The sequence below is a fragment of the Lates calcarifer genome, linkage group LG10 (assembly GCF_001640805.2).
Source record: "Lates calcarifer isolate ASB-BC8 linkage group LG10, TLL_Latcal_v3, whole genome shotgun sequence".
In the NCBI taxonomy this organism is placed as follows: domain Eukaryota; kingdom Metazoa; phylum Chordata; class Actinopteri; family Centropomidae; genus Lates; species Lates calcarifer.
This window is the reverse complement of record NC_066842.1, coordinates 4,686,531-4,711,199: the sequence shown is the minus strand read 5'-3', so window position 1 is coordinate 4,711,199 and position 24,669 is coordinate 4,686,531. Positions and strand designations below refer to the sequence as shown.

The 24,669-nt window shown below is 40.4% G+C and overlaps 1 protein-coding gene across 1 annotated transcript in view; it reads left to right on the top strand.

Moving 5' to 3' along the window:
- The first annotated feature begins 5,380 nt into the window (after nucleotides 1–5,380).
- The window catches only part of plekha7a (pleckstrin homology domain containing, family A member 7a), a 123,668-nt gene continuing 104,379 nt past the window's right edge, over nucleotides 5,381–24,669 (top strand). The window contains 6 exon segments of the mRNA XM_051073171.1: nucleotides 5,381–5,463; nucleotides 5,555–5,578; nucleotides 7,356–7,435; nucleotides 11,828–12,042; nucleotides 12,202–12,278; nucleotides 12,451–12,508. Coding sequence (XP_050929128.1) covers nucleotides 11,960–12,042; nucleotides 12,202–12,278; nucleotides 12,451–12,508 — 218 coding nt within the window. The 5' untranslated portion in view covers nucleotides 5,381–5,463; nucleotides 5,555–5,578; nucleotides 7,356–7,435; nucleotides 11,828–11,959.

The window sequence follows — 24,669 nt, the reverse complement described above, 5'->3', positions numbered from 1 at the left end:
AAGTGATTGAACCTGTGACTCCCCAGTGACAGGATGAATACACCAACCTCTCCTTTTTTATTGCACCCACTTTCCTCTCCCTTCTCCTTTTCCTTTCTTTCTTTTTGAACCCACTCCTCTCCCTTTGTATCTTTGTCTCCATCTTTTCTCCTCCTCATCCTCTCCCAGTATCATTAGCTCCGTGGCCTAGACGACCCCGTCTCCAAGCAACCGGCAGGAGTGGCGAGGCGCTGAAAGGATTGCAGGTGATTGCAGCAGCGGCAGAATCAGCAACAGCAGCAGCAACAGCAGCAGCAGAGGCAGTGGGTTTTCAGACACACACACACACACACACACACACACACACGTGGTTGCCCCTCTCACTCGCCTGCCAGAGAGGGGTATCTCTTGGGTCACAATTAGCTGATGATGCAACCTACCAGCAGCTATTGTGTCTGACACCAACTCATACAGACAGACTGCATGAAACGCAATCTGCAACAAAGATGCTCATCCTGTGTATTGTGCAGTGCAGTATATGTACAAAGTACCAGGAATAACCCCCTGATACTGCACGGCACTCTGTTATGCAAAGACGACTCCTCATTTATTTTAATTTGTGTCATTCTGTTTACTTATTCATTATTTAAGTGACTTAAATTTACACTTTACACACATAAACTCTCTCTGTGTGGATAAATCATACAGCATTTATGTAAGTTTAACATTTAAGACACATGAGGGATTAATGCTTCCACTTATATTTACCTGATCTGGCTCAGTGAGATTAACAAAGTGGACTTCAAAGTCTCATGTGGGCCCCTCCTCCAGAGGCCCTCGCCAAAATGAATAAGAACAGCAATTAAAGTAAAGGAATACCCTCTAATATCATTATCACCCTGAGCCACTATCTCTCCAAAAATGCAGCTCATGCAGTGAGTGTGTGTGGCAAACACTTATCTACTCCAACATGCACTTATGAGGATTAGTGTGTCTGACCAACACCCAGACAGGCTAAACATAGTGTGCATACTGGTCTGTACGTGTTTGTCAGATGGGTTTGAGAAGGTGTAGTGTTTCATTTGAACCACTAGGGGGACGCAGCTCTCCTCTGGTACGTGACAGTACTCAGGAATTACAGCAGGAAAAGGTCACAAAAAAGTGCCATTATCACATGTTTGTTTGTTTCCATTAAACAAACATGTGATTGTGTTAGAGTCAGCGTGATTGTGCCATCAGTGAAATTCAAGGAGAAGGTGTCACTGTCTAAAATATTAACAGCTGTGTGAACGTGTTTGTAGTCACAAACTCACAAACTCTTGATTACAAGTTGTATCAAAACCAGAAATCAGTTCCATCCTTTACTGAAATATTTATCTATCTCTCAACAATGATATTAGCACATGATCATAAATCATATACAGGTAGGTTTATTGCAGTTATTGGGACTGCACTTTATCTTGAAAATGGAAACAGGTTGATTGTGTGTTTTGAGTTTAGTGTAGCCCCCAAATTTTGCCGATTCCACCATGGTGTCAAAAAGCCTTCTGTTTATTGTAACATCCTGTGTGTTACATATTTGGATCTTCCTTTCATACACAGGGGACCATATTTGGACATACACCATCATCTGTAGCTCAGTCTATTAAAAAAAAAAAAAAGGTTTAGTCACCAAACAACTATGTAACTCTGCTGCCCTCTTCTGGTAAAACGGACAACATCAATATCAAAAATAAAACATTTTCAGTCTTTTACTCTTCATTTGAACCAAGAGGGACTCAAAACAACCATGTTACTGCATCATTTGTGGAGGTTTTAACATTGTTTGTATCTCGCAGTGGTGATTCTGCAGCTTTTTGTGGTGGTTCTGAATCTCTTTGTGGTTGTTTAGTGTCAGAGTTTGGTTGTTTTTTGGGGATATACTGAATATATTGCAGGTGAGGACCTGTTTAGGCCCGTTCAGTAATCCCTCCAAGAGAATGATGCAGACTCTTTGCTGCTTCTGCCCTGGTCAAAGGCCAGGATGTATGCCAGAATTACTCCTCTGAAGAGGAAGAAAAAAACAAGAGTCATGTAAATAGGAAATCATCTTAGTTCAGCAGATTGAAACAGAACAACCATGACACTGTAATCCAATCCACTAAGCTGCTTTTGGGAGATTCCCTGCTCTGATCCGGCTGATGGGCCAGCCTCTGACTGACCAGCAGCAACATATTGAAGAACTGAGCCTCACATTCACGTTTCTGGAGATTATCTGGAGAGGGATGGTGCAGCGTTAAACCTGCTGTTGTTTTTGAGCAAAAATCATGTCCAGCAACAAGTGTTTCATCAGACAAATGACCACAGATGTTTCTCAGCCACGGGAGGAAATGTATAAGCTTTCCATGTGACACCAGCGCTATGTTCCCATCAGTCTGTTAGTCAGTGTGAATAAACAAAGTTCTTGAATGATGAGTGCAAGCTTTAAATTGGCTGCATCACATTGCATCATCCACACACATAGGCATCATAAGAACGGTGGAACAGTGGATTCATTACATTACAATAAGTTTACCACCACTAACTGTGAATGAAACCTGTGCTTCACGTCCGGCCTTTAACTCAAAATCAATCACAGTCAGTTTAACATGGAGACAAAACTCTCACTAAGGTCCAGATCTTGTGTTTCCAAACGGAAAGTTTAAAAGGCTGTGCTTTGTGTTTTGGTGTGTTTTGGCAGGGTTGGAGGACATTGGCTGTGAGTCAGCCCAGTGCAAAGATACTCAGTGGTATTTGATGTGTAGCACTCAATAACACAGATGCTCTCCTGGTTTTGAACAGTTTCTCTTTTCTGTCCAGATATCGACAGATGGCAGATGTTTACAGGAAATGTTTACAATTTTTTCTTTTCTGAAAACACTGGGATGATATCTGGCTCTTGCTCCCCTGTGGTTTAAATTCTCTTGTACTGTAAGTTGTAATGTGATGTTATTATCAAGCATCTTATCATGTAAGCTATAGTCTTTTCCTTATGATGGCATGCGGAGCTGTGTTTACATGACGTTCACATGGAGGGTGTAACAGTATGAAAGCTGTGGCATCAGGAGATGCCAACAAAAAGTTAACAAAACTGAATTTATATAATACAATCTGGTTGTGCAGAACTTTTTGTGTTGCACTTTTTGCAGTAAAATCACACTTTATACTGCAGTTGTTCCCTGACACTAAGAAGGAAAGAAAATGAATGTTGTGTACTCCCAAAATTCAGTTCCTATTAATCCATTTTCACGTTCTGAAGCATCTGATTTACTCGCTGGTTTGTTGCACAGCAGCTGAACTAAAAAAAACATCAGCTGATGTAACAAGTGTAAAAATATGTTGGAAATTACACATTTTTTTTTTAACAATTCCTCTCTGTAAAGTTCCTTTGTGTGTTTTTTAAGCTTTCTTGTATATTGTTGGACATTTCATTGAAATTTGTTAGATATTAGACGTGTGGTAGATTCAATTCAGTTCATTTCAGTTTTATTTATATAGCGCTGAATCACAACAGTAAGTTATCTCAAGGCACTTTTCATACAGAGCAGGTCTAGACTGAACTCTTTATATTATAATATTTACAAAGAGAAACACAACAATTTCCACCATGAGCAGCACCAGGCGACAGTAGTAAGGAAATAACATCTGAATTCCACCAGAGGGAGACAGAGTAAAACAGAAAATGTCCCTGATGTTTTTGTGTGTTAGGCTCAACCTGAACAATAATTTCAAATAAATGTAAAAGGTTAACCATGAGATTAAAATGACACAAACTTTATGTAACATTTTCCTTCTTATTTTAAGCTGGATAAAGAAATTTCATGTTTATTGTTTTGATGTTTGTGACAGAATCCTGTCAACTCAAGGTTCACTTACTAGCTTTTTCCTGGCGCTTTTGACCATAGCCCACAGCCTTCTTCAATAAATGGAAGTTGCTCAGGTGTCTTAATGGGATCCATGGAAGTTTGGCCACGTGATGCTATAAGAAAACCATGGAAAGCCCTGGAAAAAGCCAGTAAGTGAACCTTGAGCTAAAGAATATTGTATCACAGACACGTGATTCCAAGGTCAAGAAGTTTTTCTTGTAGCTAAAAAAACTGGCTCCTTTACTGACAATCCGTTTTTTTAGTTGCTGAAAGTGAATAACTACACTGAACAACAGATGTCTTGACTAATGTGAGAGTGTTTTTGTTTCTCTGTTTGTTTCTGTTGTTTCGAATCTAAAGGTTAAGCTCTGAATCCACCAGTCTCCCTCAGGTGATAAATTTAGTTTTTAAATTTAGGAAGCCTGAGCAGGAAGGCTGAAGCTCCGCCGGGCCTTCAGGCTCTTACACAAGTCACAGGCTCTCGTATGGAGCCGAGCCATGCATTATTCACCCCACATTTACATAAGACACAATGGGGAGACCTGGAGCCAGAAATGTGTACGGCTTAGCTGTGAGTGTGCTTCTAGTGTACAGTGTGTGAGTATTTCTCTGAATCTCTTTGCCACCTGAGGTTTTTGCTGCTCTGCCAACAAATGCTGTTGCAATATGGACGAGGGCAAAGACCCTCACTCGTCCCCGAATCCCCGAACGCCTCGGTTACCCATCACAACAAGAGAGAGACAGAGGGAGAGACTGCCAGATAAAGAATTATATTGTCTCTGTGCACATTTGTCTTTTTACCTCTCTCTCTGTCTGAAGGCTCTGTTCTCAGATGGCTTGAAGCCAAACCAGGCTTTGTGGTATTGTTAAATAAACACAGGTTGGATTAGCAATGAATTACTTCAGAATTCCTTCACTGTGGTGAAACACTTCTGTGTAATACAGAGCTCCAACAAGTAACGCGACTTGTATTTCATCTTTGCTTTCCTTTGTGGTAATAGCAAGCATGTAGAGGTAGTTTTAGTTTTATCACCAGAGGTTTTAAACTGTATGACAGTCTGCTTTAATCAGTTACATTGTTCGTTGCACATCAGAGCTGACAGTACACGGTACATGCAAGTAATAATTTTACATAATCATTGTTTTGTACTGGTTGGTTCGATACACCTGATGATCATCTGGTTTTGAGTGAATCAAACTTAGATCAAAACACTTTTCTACACGCAGTTTCCTTCCCACCACAGTTACAGATCTTAAAAGCTTGCTTTGGTGTGTAAACCTTTCTTATAGTTTTACTATATGCTAATTGAGATGTGTGGACCCTGGTTCACGATTGGCTACAGCTGGGAAGGCGTGGTCTCCCTCGCTCCTACAACTCCCGCATCCTGCTTCTTGATTGGTGGATTCCACTCCCGCTCCACCAATCCCTAGAAAGCAATTAAGGGCTGAACCCTATATAACCTCAGCCAGCCTGATGTTTGACATGGTTGTAGTTCAGCTGGTCAGATGTGGTTTCTCTGAGTGTTTGGTTGCAGAATCTAGTGCCATTGAGGCACCTTTAAATCTACCTTGGGACTGGGCGATGCATTAGAGGCGCACAGTAGGAGTTTTATTTATTAGATATGCTCAGTGCAGGGGTGTTGTGTTAACTTGTAATTTCTTATTTGTTGTCCCCCTTTCCCCACCACTAGCTGGCATCTCCAATTTCTGTTTCGGTGAGTTAACTAACGTCTAAAAACACACATATCACATCAGGTTTCAAGGTTTTCTTAGTGTTACTGCTTTGAGGCACGAAAACACAGAGAACGTGTTAAGAATAAATCTAAACTGAGCTGCAGTAAGTTTAGAAATGAAGTCCACGACACCAGTGTCACCTTATGTAGCTTCTGCAGGGCAACATATTGTATGAAACATATCAACATCACAAATGCAAATTACAGGAAAAGATTCAATCCTCAGTGAGAGACCTTACAGGTTAACCCTGTTTGGCCAAAACAAATTCTGGTATGAGTTTGGACAGATCTCTGCCAACAGGAAATGACTGTTTATTTATTCAAACTCTGACGTAAACACCAGAGAGAAAGATGGACTCTTTCCTCTCTTACCTTTCTCTCTCATTCTGTCTCCTTTTAAAGATACAAACACCTGGAAACTCATGAGTCTCATGTTTAGCAGGCTGCAGATTTTCCACAGGGGGGAGCTGTTCAGTCGCTCTGAGATCAGTTGCCTCTTAGAGCAAGGAAAGTTAGCTGCTGATCCTACTGCTGCTTATGGCAAATTTAACACTTGGTTGGGTTGGCCTCCTTGCTGAGGTTGTATGACTCTGGCCATGAACCCAGTTTGAATCTGGCTGTGGATCTTTGTTGCATCTCCCATTCCCTCGTTTCCAAAGACTGTTCCAGTTGCAGTGTTGTCTTACTAATAGTTATTTCCTTTGTGTTTGTGTGAGCTAAGGTGTTACTTGTAACACTTCTCCCACTTCTTAGATACAGTAAAAGAGTAAATATTGAACATCACTACAATAACAAATGTTAACTCAAAAGTAATGTACTGGACATAACACTAAGTTTTTTCAGCTCTTGACAAGAGACATTTCACAAAACACCAATTTTCAGCAGCAAAGAAAAACTTAATCCAACTACAGAAACTACAGTCCTGACACCTATTGCCTGTAGGTGGAACAATTTTCTAATTTATCTGTTAATAGTTCAGGAGCTATTATTCTTCTTGCCAGCAGGTGGCGCAGGGTGGACTGGAACTACAAGTTCAGAACTAAAGGTCAGACACTTCTGGCACTGTGAGTGACATTAGTTGAGTCTGGCCTCAGGTGTGTCAGTACCTTTGTTAGTGTAAAGCTTAAAGGACAAGATGGGTTAGAAAACTTTTTTGGCTTTTTTTGACATCCCATAATTTTCTCACTTTCATTTGAAATCTCAGTTGCACTTATCAAATTACATTAAAGAAAATCTCATCTGCATACTTTATTCATGTTCCCTGCCTCTCACTAATGGCACATAAAATGAGCCCCTGTAGGTTAAAACATTAAATACTTTAATTCCACAACTTTTTATACAATAGAAATATTAAAAAACAGGAAATATGTGTGTGTAGAAATAATTAATGTGGCGTCATTTGTCAGTTTCTAGAAGTTGGGTGTTGAAAAATACTTATTCCTGTAGGATTGTGGTGATACTTGTTAGCAGGACTATGCAGGAATATCTTGATCATAAATGTCTATTTTCTTTCATATACCATGACTATCATCAGGCCACAAACCTGTCCGTTGCGTGGGAAATGCAAAATGTTTCAGGTCCCTTCTCATACACCTGCATGTTTGTCCCTTATCTGGTTCTTTGTAGCTAGAAGCCCACAGTGTTTGCAGTGGGTGGGATGGGGGGTGGGGGGTTGGCTACAATCCCCCTCCAGAATCTTGTTCCACGTCCTGGTTTGTGAGTGTTTGCTTTCTTTGTTTTCTCTTGTGTCTGTCAGCAGCTTTACACACCACACACAACTGGAGATACTGGAGATGTCCTGGTGATTGTTTTTTTTCAGCGGGATCAGTCACACAACAGGTAGGGAAGCAACAGGCGTAAGACGGATATTCACACCAGCTGGGTACTGTCTGCTTTCTGAAATATATTGTTCTTCAGTTTTACAGTGTGAAATGAGGCTATTGTTTTTAAAGTGTTATGTATTTTCATCCAAAATGAGAAGATAATACATGCCTCAGGCCAGAACCTGTAGGATCCAAACTGCTGTTCCTGGCATGGCATTGGAGTAAAATACCTAGAACTGATTCACTGAGCGAACACAAGGAGACATGCAGGGACAAACACAGCTGAAACGTCTGGAGTGAAATAAAAATGTCACCATGATGGAAAACAGTAAATGTATAAAATGACTGAGGAAATTCAAAATAACTGCGATAGCCCCGATCCAGGAAATGAAGTCATAGGGGAAGTGAGAGTGGCAATCAGCAAGAGACTGTATTTTTTCTTATGTGTGTGCATGTGCATTAGGGATTGTGTGCGCTTATGTAGAGGAAGGAAAGAAAGGAAGGAAGGAAGGAGGCAGAGAGAGATTGTGCAGCAGACAGGATTTCTATCTGGCTGGTTCATCAGACAAGACCTGATGTAAATTGATACTGTATATTACAGTGTGCACAGTCATGCCCCTGTATATATATTCACGTTATTTTAAGCCGCATATTAATATTTTATATCAACAAGTAAAGGGTATTGCTTGTGTAGTGATGACTCTGCAGTCCTCAGATCTACAGAGGATTTCAAGTGGTCAAAAATCACTTAAAGCTACATTAAGTGATTTTTTTTGTCCTATAATTAAAGGTGTAATATGCATGATTTTCCTAGGAAAAAAAAACAATATACGCTGTGTTCAGGATGTTTCTGAGCTGCAGTCTTTGGCTAGTGGGTGTGTAGCCTCCAGCAAATAACATCGCGCAGGGTGTGAGGAACTCTATAAAAACATATCAAGCAGGTTACAGTTGTTTCTCTCCTCGCTCTCTGCTGGTGTCATGGAGCTGCAGGTCTGCATTCATTCAGAATCCAGAAGTGCAACTAGTTTATTTGTGCTGAAGAATGTAACCAATGTAAAACTAATGTTTTATTTCTTTTGATTCACTGCTTTGTTTTTGCTAATGCTGCTCCCTCTCTTTATTCACTCTCTACCTCGCTCAGCCACTGCTGCTCGCTCTCTGTCTTGCTTGTTGAGCTGCAGAGGAGGGGCCAACTGTGAGTGATGTGTTTACATACAGCAACAGACAGATCCTGCAGAGCATCAATCTATCAGCAGAAAAAACTGAATGATAATTGAAAATATAAAATGGTAAAAAGACATTATAGTGTTCACCTACAGTTTCAGTCCTGCATTTATTCCTCTGTGTGCATCACAGTCTGTGTCTTTAAGTATGAAAATTACACATGCATTTTTTTTGTGTGTGTATTTGGTTTGCAAATCTGCAGTATGAAAACAGCTAGGCATCTAAACACACACACACACACACACACACACACACACACACTCACACTCGCTGCAATGCTTTTGGCTTTAACATACTGACTTGTTCATAACTTGGCTGTATGAGTCTCTCATTGTTCTCTCTACAATGTGAGCACTTTATCTTTTCACACAAATACACAGGTATGGTAGGAAAGAAAAATCCCCTGGGCTTTGTGTGCGGTCAGGCTGTGTGTGTTGACCTCCACCTGCCCTTCAGCTCACTCTGCCTCGTCAGGAGTTTCTTTTGTTGTTGTTGAGGTGCCTCCAAACTACGTGCTGCCAACTGAAACCAAACAAGGCGGCGGGGGGGAGAGGAAATCAAACACATGCACAGAAAAATCACCAGATGTGAAGAATATGACTGCTGTTAAGGTCACGGTGTTTTGGATAAATGGTCAAATTAAGTCTGATGAGGGGTTGTCGAGAAATCTGGAAAATCTGCCAGCCTGTTACAAAAGATTACATAACAAAGAAATAAAAAAGCATGTTAAAATCTGTTAAAATCCCGTACTCCAGGCAGTGGTAAATGAAGAACATTGTGATGAATATCAACATAGTCTTTCTGGTCTTCACACTGCGTTCCACCCTTTTGGAAATTACTGTTTTCACTGAGGAAATTCCTGCCAACCGTGAACTTATAACATCAACTCAGGTGAAGTGTTTTTGTTCCAAGAGTGCCTTTTAAAATAATAGGGCTGCATGGAAAACGTGTCAGGATGTTGTCGTAAGCACGCCATCACACGTCTCCTGGATGTGGAGAAACTCTGGAAAATGAAATTCCAATGAGCTCAGCGTTCCTGATGAGTGACTCAGAACAAACTGAGTCTGACAGTTGACAGAGGCTCTTATTTACATTAATGAGCCTCTGAGGAAAACCAACAATAACATGTTTGCTGCATGTAAACATTAGAGTCTGGCTGACATACCAGCAGGCTGATGTTACTGTCGGTTACTGGCTTCTTACTGACATAGTAGTAGTAACCTGAAAGCTTTGTTTTACAGGTAAATCAATATTTACTTATAAGGAGCAGTTCTGCTGAGGAATTCCTCTGAAAATTACGAACTAATAACTAAATCCCAGCTAAAACTTTGTCTCCATTGTTACTTTACTCAGTACCAAGTTACACAGTGCTTTCCAGGTAACCTCCTTGGAAATTACTAGGAAATTAGACTCATAAAGTGCTTCATGGTCTGCATTTATATGTCCTTTTTAGCTTTATTTTTACTAAATTAAAGTCAGATTTTGTCTTCATTATAAATATTGGAACACCTGGATTTAAAGTGAAGGTTATATTTCAAAGTTTTAAAATGTACTGTCATCTTTTTTTTATTAATTTTTTTTTAAATAACTGGGAGAGGGTACAGCTCTTTTATATCCATATTTTAGGGATGAGTGCTAACACTGTTTAAGAATATCTGCTGGTAATTTGTTTTTCTTACTTTCATATTCTGATATTAATACTGGCCTCAAAAATCCATCATCAGATTCACCTCGTCCTCTGCTCACATAATACCTTTCAAGTAATAGTTTGTTCGCACTGTACCAGATTAGGTTTCTAAAAAGAGACCTGGTTCTCATTTTGTTTTGGTTTCCCATCATGTGCAATTTTTCCAAATCACGCATTTGGAAAAAAAAGGCTCATATTATGACAAAGTGACAACGTGTGTTTACCTCAGTGAGGAAGGAAAGGAAACATCTGATGGCTTTAACAGGTCACATCTGTGCCATGAAGAGAGAGTTCAGTCATCAAACAGATTTCCACACATATCCATCATTATTTGATATTATTTAAAGAGTGGTTTCATTACAGCAAAACAATTCCACCACTAATGCTGCATCTACAAATTAAGTGTCTAACAAGACCTGGCTGAGAATCAGCTTGTGTGCGGAGCTCTTAAAATCAAAGCTTTTCTTAACAAGGTTCCTAATTGGTTAAAGGAAGTCTTTAATCTCATAATCAGTTCCTTCCCAGTTAAATCACCTAAATACTAAGGTGGCACACGAGTCCAAATTCATTTACTTCTCCTAATTACTGCAGGGAAAAAACACTGGCTGAGCAGCTTGCTCTCTGTATGGATGTCGACTGTTGTGATGCGTTCAAGTGCTGTCGAAAATTTCTAAACTAAGTTACCTTTATGACTTGTGGGTGTTTCCACTGATGTCCCAGTTGCAGAAGGGGATTTTAATATAATGTGTTCAAAATATAAAACTTGTTTTCTCTCTTTTTAAACTATATCCACTGCAGCGTGTGCTTTCATTTTTATGGAGTGATCTGAAACAAACCTACACTGAATCCAAACAAAATCAAGACAAATATGAAATACATTTTCACTCATAAACCAAACACTAAAATAAAATCGCAATTTAAAAATACAAACAAATGCAAACTTCTTATTTATAAGAATCAAAACCTGGTATGGCAGGTGTGATAAGGAGTGAAAAGTGAACTTGAGAGGGAGGTTTTGTTTGTTTTAAGATGTCAGTTGTGTTTCTGGTATATGTCTTTTTATGTGGCAATTTTGCCTTTTTTTATAGATACACAGTACGCTGCGCTTTTAAACCCCTTAGTTGCCTGATTTGATTGCCTCTTGTTCAAGTTTACTAGTTTTAGTTTTTTAGGATTACTGAGGTCGCAAGTCCAAACTCTCTTGGCAGGAACTAACCTCTGTGAGAAATACTCAACAACACACTTTTCTAAATATTAAAGACTGAGCTAATTTCTGTACATTTTATCTGATTAACCTTTTCTGTTGCCTGAAAACAATCAAAAGTCTATTTTATGTCTGTAAATATTCAGAAATATTAGACAGTAGACCAAACCAGTTTCTAAATCATATTTTTAATAAAGTTTTGTCATCAGGTAATGTGACAAAGACTGATTAAAAGCCAATGCAATGTGCAATAAAAACAAAAGCTATATATGTATTCATCTTCTTCATCTCAGAGTCATACCCACACGTTGACGCTCAGATGTACGGCAGTCCCTGAAGGCAGCGCAAGCCCTAGCGGTGATCATTGAGCTCCCGGGAGACTCCATGGAGAGGGAATGAGATGAAATAGGACTTCAGACCGGATCATGGCGGCGCCTCTCGGGCGGGACACCTTACCTGAGCACTGGTCTTACGGTGTCTGCGAGGACGGCAGAGTCTTCTTCATCAAGTGAGCGGGGTTAACGAGCGCTTTATCGCACCGTCTCTCCCGGTTTGACGGGAGTTGGCGGGGTCTGTTGGTGTTTCCTTCCCGGTGGTGTAACAGGTGTTTTTCCTCCCCGCTCTCTCTCTCTCTCTCTCTCTCGGTGTGTACCTGTTGCGGCTGCAGCGATGAGACGCGGACCACCACCTGGCTCCATCCGCGCTCCGGTGAACCGGTAAACTCCGGACACATGATCCGCTCAGGTAGCTAGCTAGGCTGGGTTCCGCAGGGCTGTTTGACCTGTGTCCTCTGTTTACTTTACTGGGTTTGTTTGAACATTTTGGGCCCAGCCCGTCAGGAGGAGGAGGAGGAGGGGGGACGGGGCAGAAAACTTTCAGGTGTCACGAACAAGTCTGTGGTTTGGTTTCATTTCAGATCTGCCTCGGGGGTGGGAGGAAGGCTTTACGGACGAGGGGGCCAGTTACTTCATAAAGTAAGTACTGCTGCTGCTGTGGTCACCCGGGCATTACTTAAAGTTACCGTGCAGCTTAATATGGCTCCTGCCTCTAATTCCCAGCTAGTAGCAGGACTAATTACTGCAGGGACAGTGTGGATTTAAATGGGGAGTGACTGGGACTAACCTGCTGACCCTATGACGACCTCTCTGCTTTCATTTACCGGTGCAGGTGTCAGCTCCGTGTCCACCTTTTCACAGTTAGGCTGCATACAGTGTTGGATTGCACTGGTGCAAATCCTCTGAATGCTCTAAACAGTTTGTGAGCTTATATACAGGAGTGATTATGTGGTGAAATTGATTATATGTAGACACTCAGGTGGCTGTTTATTAGGTACTGAGGCGTGACAGATATTGGGTTTTTGGGACTGATAACATGGCATAACATACCATTTTAGCCAAATAGTTCCACAATGCTGCTTTAAAATGCACCCTCCCACCTGTGCCACTTCAGGTGTGTCTTGGTTTGTACCGGCCTCAATTTTCACACAACCCTGACAAGCTCTTAGTCTCCTGATTCTATCTGCAACGCATTTTAGGATCCCCACATCACTGCAGCAGCTGCTGACACAAGATTAATTTTGATTTCTGGCCAAGGCTCCAGAAAGCGTTGACACAAAAAGGCCTTATGTTCCCTTTTCGATGCAAAAAGTACCTTTACTTTTGATGGCGGAACATGTCAGAGTAATATCCAGATGAATGCCAGAACCCAAGGTTTCCCAGCAGAACATCACATCGTTGCAGCTGATTGTTTCACAGCATTGGTTTGGTATATTAGATTGCATGAGTTAGAGCTATGTGTACTTGATAAACTAAGTGTGTATGGATGGAGATAAGAGTAGGACGACTCTGGGAGATTGTTGCTGATCAGATTTGTCCAGAAGTCAAAGAAGAGCTGTGTAATTTCAGCACTTCACTCGGTATTTGCTGTATGTAGAAGTCAGACCACAGAGAGTGTTGTGGCTGCATCACTTTCTGGTTTATTAAGGCTGTTGTCTGTCACGCTGCAATTCATCTCTCTGCCTCAGTGATCTATGATGTTTCCATTTGTTAGCAGAGTGCTCAGTATACAAAGAAGGCCTCGCTCTTTGACCTTGATGTTCTACATCAATGAATAAGATGACTAATCACGTCCATTGTAGCTGCGGTGTCATTCCTTTTCACTGTCTGGTCTATTGTCTGCAATAATTAGAGGGATGAACCACCAAACAGCAGGAGGCAGAGGTGTGGACTCGAGTCATGAATGATGACTGCTTCCACTTTGATGCCAATATCTGGCAACTTTTGGACTTGGAATCACTTGATATGCTCCGAGCTTAAAGACCAAAATTTGTGTTGTAAAATGCAGCAAATCAGTTCTTCTTCTGCTTTGAATAATTTGAATATTATACTTTAAATCAGCGTGACAGCAGCCATGATGAGCAGACAGAGAAATAAAACACTTTTTTTGCACCTGAAAACTTCATTTGCACCTCGAGCTGTGGCAGAGCACAGAAAAGATCATTTTGACCAATTTGCAGAGATTTTTAGTCCAGTATCAAAGTGATACACATGGCTGTTCAGAAAATACAAACTCTACTGTGAAGTGATTTGGCTGGATTTAACTGTAGGTTGGTCTCTTGTCAGACTGGAGTGGGATTATGCCTTTTTGTTCTTCCCTTCTGTTTTCTTCATCTTTTCTTTATTTTCTTTTGGTTGTGTTGGACTCGTTAATTTGGATCATATAAATTTGAAGGGTGCTGATGAAGCAGATGCAGGAATGAAGCTGCCAAAAGCCACGATCTCTGGCTGCTAAGTCAAGTTGATCAGTATTTTTATACGATTATCTCCTGGGCTTGTATCTGATTGTATGCCATTGGAAACTCACGCCTCAGCCACAGCTGCGGACACCACAGATGCATAGTAAGTCTAATTATACTACTTTCTAGTTCCCTTGGAGGAGCACGTACGCAGTTGATACCCTTGTATCATAGTGGCTGCACAGTCATGATAAATTGGAGGGTACATGGAGGTCTGCACAGAGCCTTTCATACACCCTCTGATGGTGAAACTCAGACCCTCGCAGATCTTCACATGTTTACAGACGCAGGAAGTAAAACACTAGCTGCACAGGGTGCTTCTCTTCTCCTTATGGCTCGTGTAGCCAAATGCCTCATTGTAAACTTTCATGTGTCAAAACCAATAAAATGTTCCACGGCAGAGAGGGACATGTGTTCAAAATATTCCTCAGAGATGAATATTTTTCAGTACAAATTTGGACTCTGCCCGCCTCGACATACCCAGTTGGCGTTCATGTTTTCTTCTGTGTGTGGGTTTGTTTGTAAGACTCCTCGCCGGATAATTGATTTCTTCTGGTTTTTGAATATTCATGTATTTCCTCTAAAGCCTCTGTGAGATGGAAAATTACCATTTCAACTGTTAGATTTGACGACTCGGCCAGTAATCGGCTGATTTGAGGTCCTGTAATATCCTTAAAAACGCAGTGGAATTTAGTGTTTTACGACTTCTCCACGTAGATCTATTCTGCTGACAGATTTAAGTGTCATTGCAGATAAGAGAGTGCAAGGGTCAGTTGTGTTGTCGTTAATGCTTCAGTACAGTTTTTTGCAGGTTGAAGTGCTTTAAGACTTAGTAAATGCTTTTGAAAATCAGGCTTATTGTAAAGTATCTCGTCATGTTTGATGTTGTTAATTAAAATTCTTCTGAATCCGTCCTGATTTGCTGTCGTGTTTTGCAGTGATGTGTGACTCAGACTCAGATTGTGTTTCTGTGTGTGTGTGTGTCATTTATTGAAAAAAATACATGAAACTGGCAATTACTGTGGTTTTGAAAATTCTGGTTTAAGAGTTTCTTTTGCAATGAAACCTTTCATTTATGCCGCATTTTCTCATGTTTAGTCTTAACACGTACCCCAGACATATTCAGGAGTTTAATTGGCCGTCAAGTTGTTACCAGGCAGTTATTGGTGTGTCAGATATAATGTTGTGTTTGGCTTGAAAATTATGGAGTATTTCTGAATTTTCCCAAAGAATATCAATTAATTTTCAGCCTTGGTGATTAAGGTAGACCAACCAGATTGTGATTCAGCTCTGTACTGCTCTGTCCAACAGAAACAGAGACGAGGGAGGGTCATGTTTGAACCCTGTAGGACAGAAAAGCTACATTTTCTATGAATTTTTTTGTTTGCTGTAATTATGCGCTTCTAATGAAAAGTGATGGGGGACAAAATCAGCAGTTGTCTTTCTATGCAAAAATGAATTCCAAAGCTCATCTGAAGATAATATACAGCTTTAGCAGTCTTTACTTTGTCATAATCAAGTGGGAATTTTCCATTTCTTTTTAGAGTGAAATCACTATTTTGTGTTACTGTCCTTCCACCAGGGAAACAAAAAGAGGGAATTTAGTGCCAAAATAAAAATAATTTGAGAGAATATGATTGTCAACAATTTTGTATATGCAAGTTTTTGCTAGTGCAACAGCATCAACAGCTGTTTACTCACCAGTCTAGAGGAAATGTTGTGAGTTTATTCATTTACTTGCCAGGAGCTGTCTTCAGTTTTAGAAAGCAGCGGCAGCGTTTAGCTTCTGTTTCTATCACTTCTTCTATTAAAGTTACAATCGACTGGAAGTTAAGATCGCCATCAGGTTCTAGCTTTGTATCAGGTTTATAGGTAAACGTGCACAGGTTTAGTTTACATCTTGACTGAAGTAATAGGGTGTGTTTCATGTCTTCTGTTATATGCAGCAACTTGAGGTGTGAGAAAACGTGAGCAGGAACAGAACAGTCTTTCCCTTTGCCTGAGTGGGATGTGTTTGTTTTCCGTGTCCCTCTCCAAACTTATAATTGGCTTATGAATGGTATTTCTTGGACAGAAATAACAAGGTGAAGTAATAACAACCTTGAAATCCAATATCCTATTCACATTGAAGGGGGACTATTTATCTGGAGGCCATGTTTATATAACAGTCCCCCAGGGCTCCACCGCTGTCTGTTCTGGAGCCTCTTCTATCCAAAAAATGTTTTTCATGTTTTTTATTATAAGCTAGAAGAACAGCACAGCTCCCCCTGTGTCTCTGTGTGTTTTTCATTGTCTTTGCACCACTCACAGAGTTCTTGGAAACAACTTATTCTGAGAAGAGAAACCCTGTTTTATTCTTTATCTCAGGACAGTATCTGTTAATGGTGTGGTATTTCACAGTGGACTGGAGATGGTCTCTGATGTTTTCATCATTTTTAATGCCGTTAAGAGAAAGATCCCCTGTGGCTCACTGTCAAAACAAACCCAGTGGATCCAAGTCAGAGGCGTTATTCATCTCTTATGTAAGATGAATCATTTTTTGTTTAAGTGACGACATGCTGACCACTTGAAGCACATCTTAATATCCTTGCTGGGGCTGCAGCTGCTACTTTCATTTTTTATTGATCTAATGATTGACTGTGAAACTTAATTTTCTTTCTTTCTGTTTCTTTATTTTCTTCAAATAAATTTCAGCTACAGGACGAGGCAGCGCTCTTCTTTAAATTAACTTTCTGTCTGATCATTGGTGTCAACAACATGTCAAGTCAAGCTGTTAAACATCTAACCTTTAAATAATTTGAACTTGTATATGGACTCTGTTTGGAGATTATCAAGGCTTTCTCTTTTCTTTGACATTGCATCATGCTGCTATAAATAATGACTGAATGAATTTATCCAGTGATTAAAACATACAAATTAAAAGTAGTCAATCATAAAGGATGTGAACACAAAAAGCCTTAAGGCTTATTCCTGTTGTGGTCTTCCACATGTAACGAGCGGCAAGACGTGAACAACAATACTTACAGCGGTGATAAAAATCAGGTTATAAATTACTGCGAAACCATCTCTTTAAGGCCACTTTGAATATGTGCTCTGATGTGATCAGTTTTAAGCTTAAAAGAAGGTTGTTCCATAACAACAAGGAATGTATTTTTACCCATCAAAGTCCAGTTAAACCAAATCAACATAGAATTAGTTAAACTTCTGTGAGTATTTTGAATCAATGAAAAGTAATTACTGCAAAGTAAACATAGCTGATCGATCACACAGACCCTGACTCGTCTCATCTAGTTACCAGGTGTTGGTCTTTAACATGTTCTTCGCTGTTAGTTTTCACTGAATCATTTCTCTCTATGTTAGTGGAGGCATGTTATATTTCATGCGAGGCACGCTCCCTCCAGTATAACATCTCTGCAAACCTACGCAGAGAAGGGTGGAGGTTGCAGAGGAGCCAGACAACTACACAAGTTTTACAAACAAGTTTAAAGAAACAGCCTTGCGAATGTATGCTGCTGAATACATCTTAAGTGCAATTACACCTAACGTTGCTTGTGTTCTCAGCGAAATGATCACAATCTGGCGTCTCGGTTTGTCATGCCAATATGTGAATCACGGCACAGACAGTCGTCACCTACACTACACCTCTGTGGCTAACTGTCGATGAGCTCATTGTAGACGTAGCAGCAGCATCTGCAGCCGGATTGTTTGTCTGCCTCTGGCTGTTTGCGTGGTTCTTCTTTCCTGTCTGTCCCCAATGCTCACGCTCCTGTTCTTTGCCTGGGCTTGCTTTAATAACCCCCCACTCCTTTATGTCCCCCTGTGGACAAGTGCAACGCAAGAATGCACCCACCCGCTCTCACATACCTCTCTTTAGAGGTATTACTCAGTGTGCGTAAGACGTGTGTTTGTCTCAGAACGTTGTAACTCTCTCAGTCTTTGCGCCTCTGTCTCTCATACCTACGTAGATGCACACAGACATGATGCGTGTCTCTTCCCTCAGAGGGGCCTCCAGATGGGTCTTCCTCCTCCCTATCCTGCAACCACTCCCAGCAGCGAGGTGGGGGCTTCTGGTACAGGGAGGTGGGGAGCAGAGTCGATCAGATCCGAGGAGGGATAAACCTCCTGCAGGAACGTCTGCATGACTGGCTTCACTGAAGGGGATTGAAGGAAGGCAGGAGGGAGAGGGAGAGAGAAACACACTCACAGTGATTCAAAAAGAGAGAGAGCTAACCCGAGAGCAAGAGATGTCAGAGATGTTGGTAGTAGAAGACAGCTGGTTCAGTCCTGCAGGCCTTAGTCCTGTCTCTTGTCATTATCCTGCAGTTCCACTAATCTGAAAAGGTGTGAGAAACACGGTCAGTGCCCTGCTTAACCACTGACTCTGAGGAAGTACTTTCTTACTAATGTTTCACATTTTCACTTCACTGTTGTGTTGAAACAAAGAGTGAATGAATCAGTTAGTAAAGTAAAGTAACTGTGAACTATTTTAATAATCAGGTTATTGTTTTAAGACAGTTGTTGAGCAAAAAGAGCAAACATACCAAAAGCTTGGGTTTCCTGTGAAGATTTGCTTCTTTTCTCTGTAAAACACTAAACATCATTTGACTGTTGTGAAAACAGTTTAGCTCTGGAAATGAAATTGGGATATTTAGAAAAATGACGATGTTGATCAACAGAAATAGTAATAAAAAAGTCATGACTGCACGTTAGTCTTGCAAATTCTCTGAAATAAAAAAAAAACATCAGTTATATCATAAACAGCAGCTGCAGTCAGTTCAGTCAACATGGTAATATACAAGTCTACAACAGTTTTAACCTACATCTCACTCTTCTGAGTTTCCTGGGTTGAGGGATGAATGAACAGGACTCTAAATCCTCTGCTACGTTTCAACAGATGATATTCCTCAAATAAAACATGAGATATCATATTCAGATCATATTCATAACAGTCTGGATAATCTACTGTAGCTTTAAGCTGAGCAGAAAAACTAAATTCTTAACTCAAGATCCACTTACGGAGCTTTTTCCTGCAGCTTTCAGCCATGTTCTGTGATCTTCATTGCAACAAGGAGGCCACTCAAAACCAATGGCAAAGATCATGTTAACAGGAGTTAACAGGAATAATAAATATATGACCACTTGTTATCACATGACCAAAGTTTAGGACTCGGGTCATGTGATGACACCTGAGTCATCTCCATGACAACCGGACAAACTCTTACCTGCTGATGAAGCCAAGAAACAGTTATTTTTATTCATTTTCTTTGGGTCGAACTCCTGCTTTTAACGTCAAGAGTGGACTTTTTACCCTCAGAGAAACATTTTCACCACGTGGTGATCGCATACTGCGCAGCGCTCTGTATAACAGATTAGAGACTGAGATAATATCTACTGTTCTAGCCAAGATAGCAGTGCAGCATGAAGCATACAGTAGAAGTAGAAGTAGGAAAACATAAAACAGACTATGAAACATGAGCACAAAAACACAAAAGATCAAAAAGACAAAGTAAGATTGATAAAATAACAACAAATGAATAAATAAAACACTAATAATAACAATATGTGTTAATATTACAAGCAAATGAGTAGTTTGGAGAGACTGACAGCTTCAGATTGGCTCCAACTCCTCCAATTCTTCATTTAAATGTAGTATTCTTGCAGCTCATATTAGTTTATACTGAATGACAGTTGCACTGAATGACTAAGAGGTTTGCAGTTCTGCAGAGGTAATGCTCTCGGCAGAATCCTGAAATTGGTTGTGCAGTGATTTGAGCGCTGCATGATTGGCAGCGTAAGCACAATGATAGTATCACGAAGCCGTGACAAAGAGGCTTATCTCAAAGCAGCTTACAGTAATGTCAGGAGTATGGCCTAGCAAGGCTTAAACCCTTTAAGTCTCTATGTTATACTGACTGTAGATACCATCAAGACCACTGGAGTAGTTTTTGTCCTGTAATGTTTTTAGGAATGACTTTGTTAAAGCTTTAAAGGTGTTTGTTGAGCAGGTATGCTTTTTGTCAGCGTCACACGTTGAGTCTTTCAAGCTGCCCAGCACAACTGTAGTTTTAGTTGAAAGGACAAAAGAGCCTGCCTATTAATATTTTAAAGAAATACAGTGGCTGATTCTCACAGTTCTCAGAGCACAGTAGGATAGCATTTAATTACAATATCGCAAACCTTGCAAGCGACCTCTAGGAAGAATTAGGAGATCACTGAGCTGGGCCATGTTTTAACAGCTATTTTTCATGTCTCCAGTCTTGATTTTAGGTCCATTCACTGTTGGAAAACAACACTGAATGAATCTAAATATAGATGTTGTATACACAGAAGGCCATGTTGCATTGGAGTGGACCTTAACGGCGGCTTTGAGGTGTTTTTTTTGTTGCTCATGTTGAAAGGACAACTTCATGTAATGGGTTCCCAGGGAGAGCGTTTTTTTTTTCCTTGTGAACCTTCTAATAAAACCGATGGATCATATTAAAGGCGTAAGAACACAGGGTTGTTCTGTGCTCGCCGTCTAACGTTTCTTTGTCCTCAAATGAAAAAGAGGCTTTGTTTTGCAGTGGAGCCATAGCTAAACCAAAGAACCAACAGTTCCCTGGCAGACAAATAAAGGCTGGGAGAGAAAGCTTTGTCAACAATAGCTTTTCTGTTGTTGTCATTGGGTGAAGGTGCTAACCAGTTTCTGTGTTTGCTTTCGAAACAGCAGGAAAGTTAAAGATTATTTCTTGTAAATGTCAGCCCAAGGACAGTGTTTGTATCCAATGCTGTCTTCGCTGGCTGTACTCCATACTTAATGATGTTCCCTCCAGATATTTGCTCCTAACACCTGCCTCTCCACAAAAGACTCTGTTCAGCAACATATGCCAGGATTGCATTTAGCAATTTTTTTTTTGTTTTTTAAACATGCTTGTGCCTCTTTGATTCAGCTGGTGCTAGATTATGAGGGTAAATTAGTAACTTCCTGAGGTGTCAGGTAAATGATTTCCACACACTCTCTTCTCTTCTCACCTCGTCTGTTTCCACACACCTTAATGCTTATATTTGTCTGTGTATTTCTGGCAGGAACAATGCCAGAATGACCTTCTTTAAACCTGTAAAATATGACTTGAAAGTGTCACCTGCTGCATAGCTGGACTGTCAGGTAATGCTTAATGGAACACACTTCAGAAGTTTTGGCAAGTTAAGAAATCACAGCTAGTGTACTGATGCTTTTATGGCTTGGTTGTGGTTTGGCTTGACAGGATAGTTTCACCACACTTTGGTCTGCCAAGTAAAAGCCACAAGAATAAACACTGAGGAATGCAGGAATGTCGGCTCTGGAGTGGAGTGAGTATTTGATGTTTGCTCGCCTTAGAAGGTGAGACAAAGTTAAAGTTTTTGGAGGATGGAGGACGTTTTTTTTTTTTTGGAAATAAGATGAGTACATTTTCATCAAATCTAAGAACGTTCCCAAGAGATAGCATCTGCTGATGCAGCTTCTCTCTCACTTACTCTTCCTTTCTTTTTCACTCTCTCGCTCTCTCCTCCACACTCTGCTTCACACACACACACACACACACACACACACACACACACACACACTCTAGAGATGTTTCAATCGCTGATTTTTGGTCAGTCAGGTTCCTTCACTCCTCTTTCCTGCTTTATATATCTTGACGTATCCTCACCTCCCAGCTTTTACTCTTTTATTTATTATTTTTCTGTTTCTTCCTGAGAGGTCAAGAGAAGTTGAGACAGTTGGAGAGGTCAGTGAAAACCAGGACCAGCGTTTTAATCTACAGCTCTGTATCATGACATGACATTTAAGAATTAGACAATTAGTCAATCAACAGAAAATTTATTGCCAACAATACTGAAAATCGATTAATTGTTTAAGTCATTCATGGCGCCAAAATGCTAAACATTCTTTGATGTAAATGTCTCTATTGTGAGTATATATCACTTTTCTATGTTTTATATCATTGGTAGATACTGGGCTGTTGTTTGGGTAATTTTGAACTTTTTGAACACACACGGAGGTTCAGGCCAGTGCTGAGCTTCAGGGCAGATCCATCACCATTAAAACACAGTACACAACCTCTACCACACCATGCTTTAGTTACCAAATGTTTTTGGTGAACTTGCTGCCCTATTGATGGAACGATGAACATATGAATATGATGGGTATTTTTCACCCTGTACTGACATTTTATTCACCATATGAAAGAAAGAAATCAACAGATTTGATAATGAATAATCAGTGATCTCTGATCGTGACTCAGCATTGATTTTGACTCATTTTGATTCAGAAAGTAAAACCTGGCCGTGTCTGACAAAGAATCAGCATCGATTCACTGCATAATTTCAAGGATGAAATGCTCCTCAGAGATCAACACTGACACACTGTCACCTTTTCAAAGTGTGAAAAAAAAAGACTAAATATTAATGTTGGGGTGCAGCGCCAAAACACTCGATGACCTCCACAGAAACAGGGTTCAGCTGATGCTGCAGGGAAGCCTGTCTGCGTCCCGGGGCCCCATTAAGTAAGAAATAAGAGATCACTGATCCAATATGAGAATCCATACTGGGACTGATTCTGACTGAAAATCAGTTCCGGTGCGATGCAGTGATTGACATTAAAAACACTTATGTTGTGATTGTCAGTTAAAATGTATTTTCAGTCGCAGCAGCCTGCTGACTCAGACTTTTGTGTCGCAGTGATGACCTTGTATGCAGTTACATAAAAGTGATGCCAATGATGACACATAGTGAGGTATACAGATTTCAAATAAGAGAGAGCACTGCTGTTGGATCAGGAATCAGCATCAGGAGAGAAAAGGTTGACGTCATGGACGTCACAGGACCGAGAACCCACATGTACCGTTAGTTCTGGCCTTTGTGAGGCTGAAATGTCTCATGTGGGGAGACGGATTAGATTCAGGCTGGTTTTCCTGAAAGACCGACCTCTATGAACAGCGCTCTTTGGAGAGTCCAGCTCCTAAATTGGGACACAGCTAATGTGAACTGGAGGTGACTCATGGCTGAACTGATGGCAACAAGGTCTCAGAGTGCAGGGGGTTTGGTCATTTCCAACCAGGGATCAAGACACGATAAACATGGCTGATTCATCCTCATTGAAAAGTCACTTTGAAAAATCACTGCATAAACAAACAAGTTTTTGATAATACAATCAAGTGCACAGTAAAATCATGTAGGCGTACCTCTACCATTAATGTATGACTAGAGTTATGAAAAAGTTTCTCATTCCAAAAGCTAAAAACAGGATCATGAATTTGAGCTTAAAGCTGTGAGCTGCAGCTGCAGGTTTCAAGGAGGGACGCTCGGTGTAGGTAAGACAAGATGAGAGCAGTGAGTCAGTGTTTATACCTGACTCACTCTATTCACACTGAAACCCCACAGGGACTCAGTCAGCATCACCACTGGCTAATGATTTATCAACCGCTCTTTGTGTGTGTGTGTGTGTGTGTGTGTGTGTGTGTGTGTGTATGCTTAAACACACTCCTCTTTCGTTGGTTAATAGTATTGAACAAACTCAGGTAAAATAGAAACTACTTGACTTTAAAGGTGTCTGTTCTCTTGCCCTGTACATCGCTTTACTTTCATCTAAAGGAAAATCTGTACAATATCTTGATTACCGCAGATGAAATCTAACAAGTAACCTTGAAGTTCAGGCTCGACTATGGTGAGTTTTTCAGCTGTACTTGATAAATAGAACCACTGCATTAATGTCTCGTCACTGAGGTGTTATTTCAGAGTTTGTATTCTTCAAGTAGAGTTAATAAAAATGTCTCTGATTATAAAACATGGAGATATTTTACCTATGATGGTGGAAAAATGCTGTTGACATGCATCCATGGGATTTTCCAGTGATCCTACATTGCTACAAAGGAATCGATGTGGGAGCACATGACGAGATTATTTGGGCTTTGAAATAACATGAAATCATCATCATCGTTAATGAAACAGTCCTATGGACTGTGGCCTAACATTTAGTGTCAGTGACAGTTGGTTTGGTGAAAGCTTTTGTCTGCAGTCTGGTGTTTTAGTCACTAATGGCTGTTTCAGCCGCCAAGACATCAGTCTGTCTTTTCTTTATCCCTCCTCACATTAGAATCATTAATACATTTCTTGCTGAAATTTGCCTCAGACTGAGCTGTAAAGAGAAGGTTAAAACCTCAGTTTTTTTCTGTAGTTGTCACAAATAATCAGCAATAAAAGTTGTTTTTATTATTTTGCTTTTAAATTTATTTATTTATTTACTTTTTAAAAAAAAACCTGACTTTCCTGCTTCTTCCCCAAAGCACAAGATGACATATGGCAATGGAAACATGTTTTTGG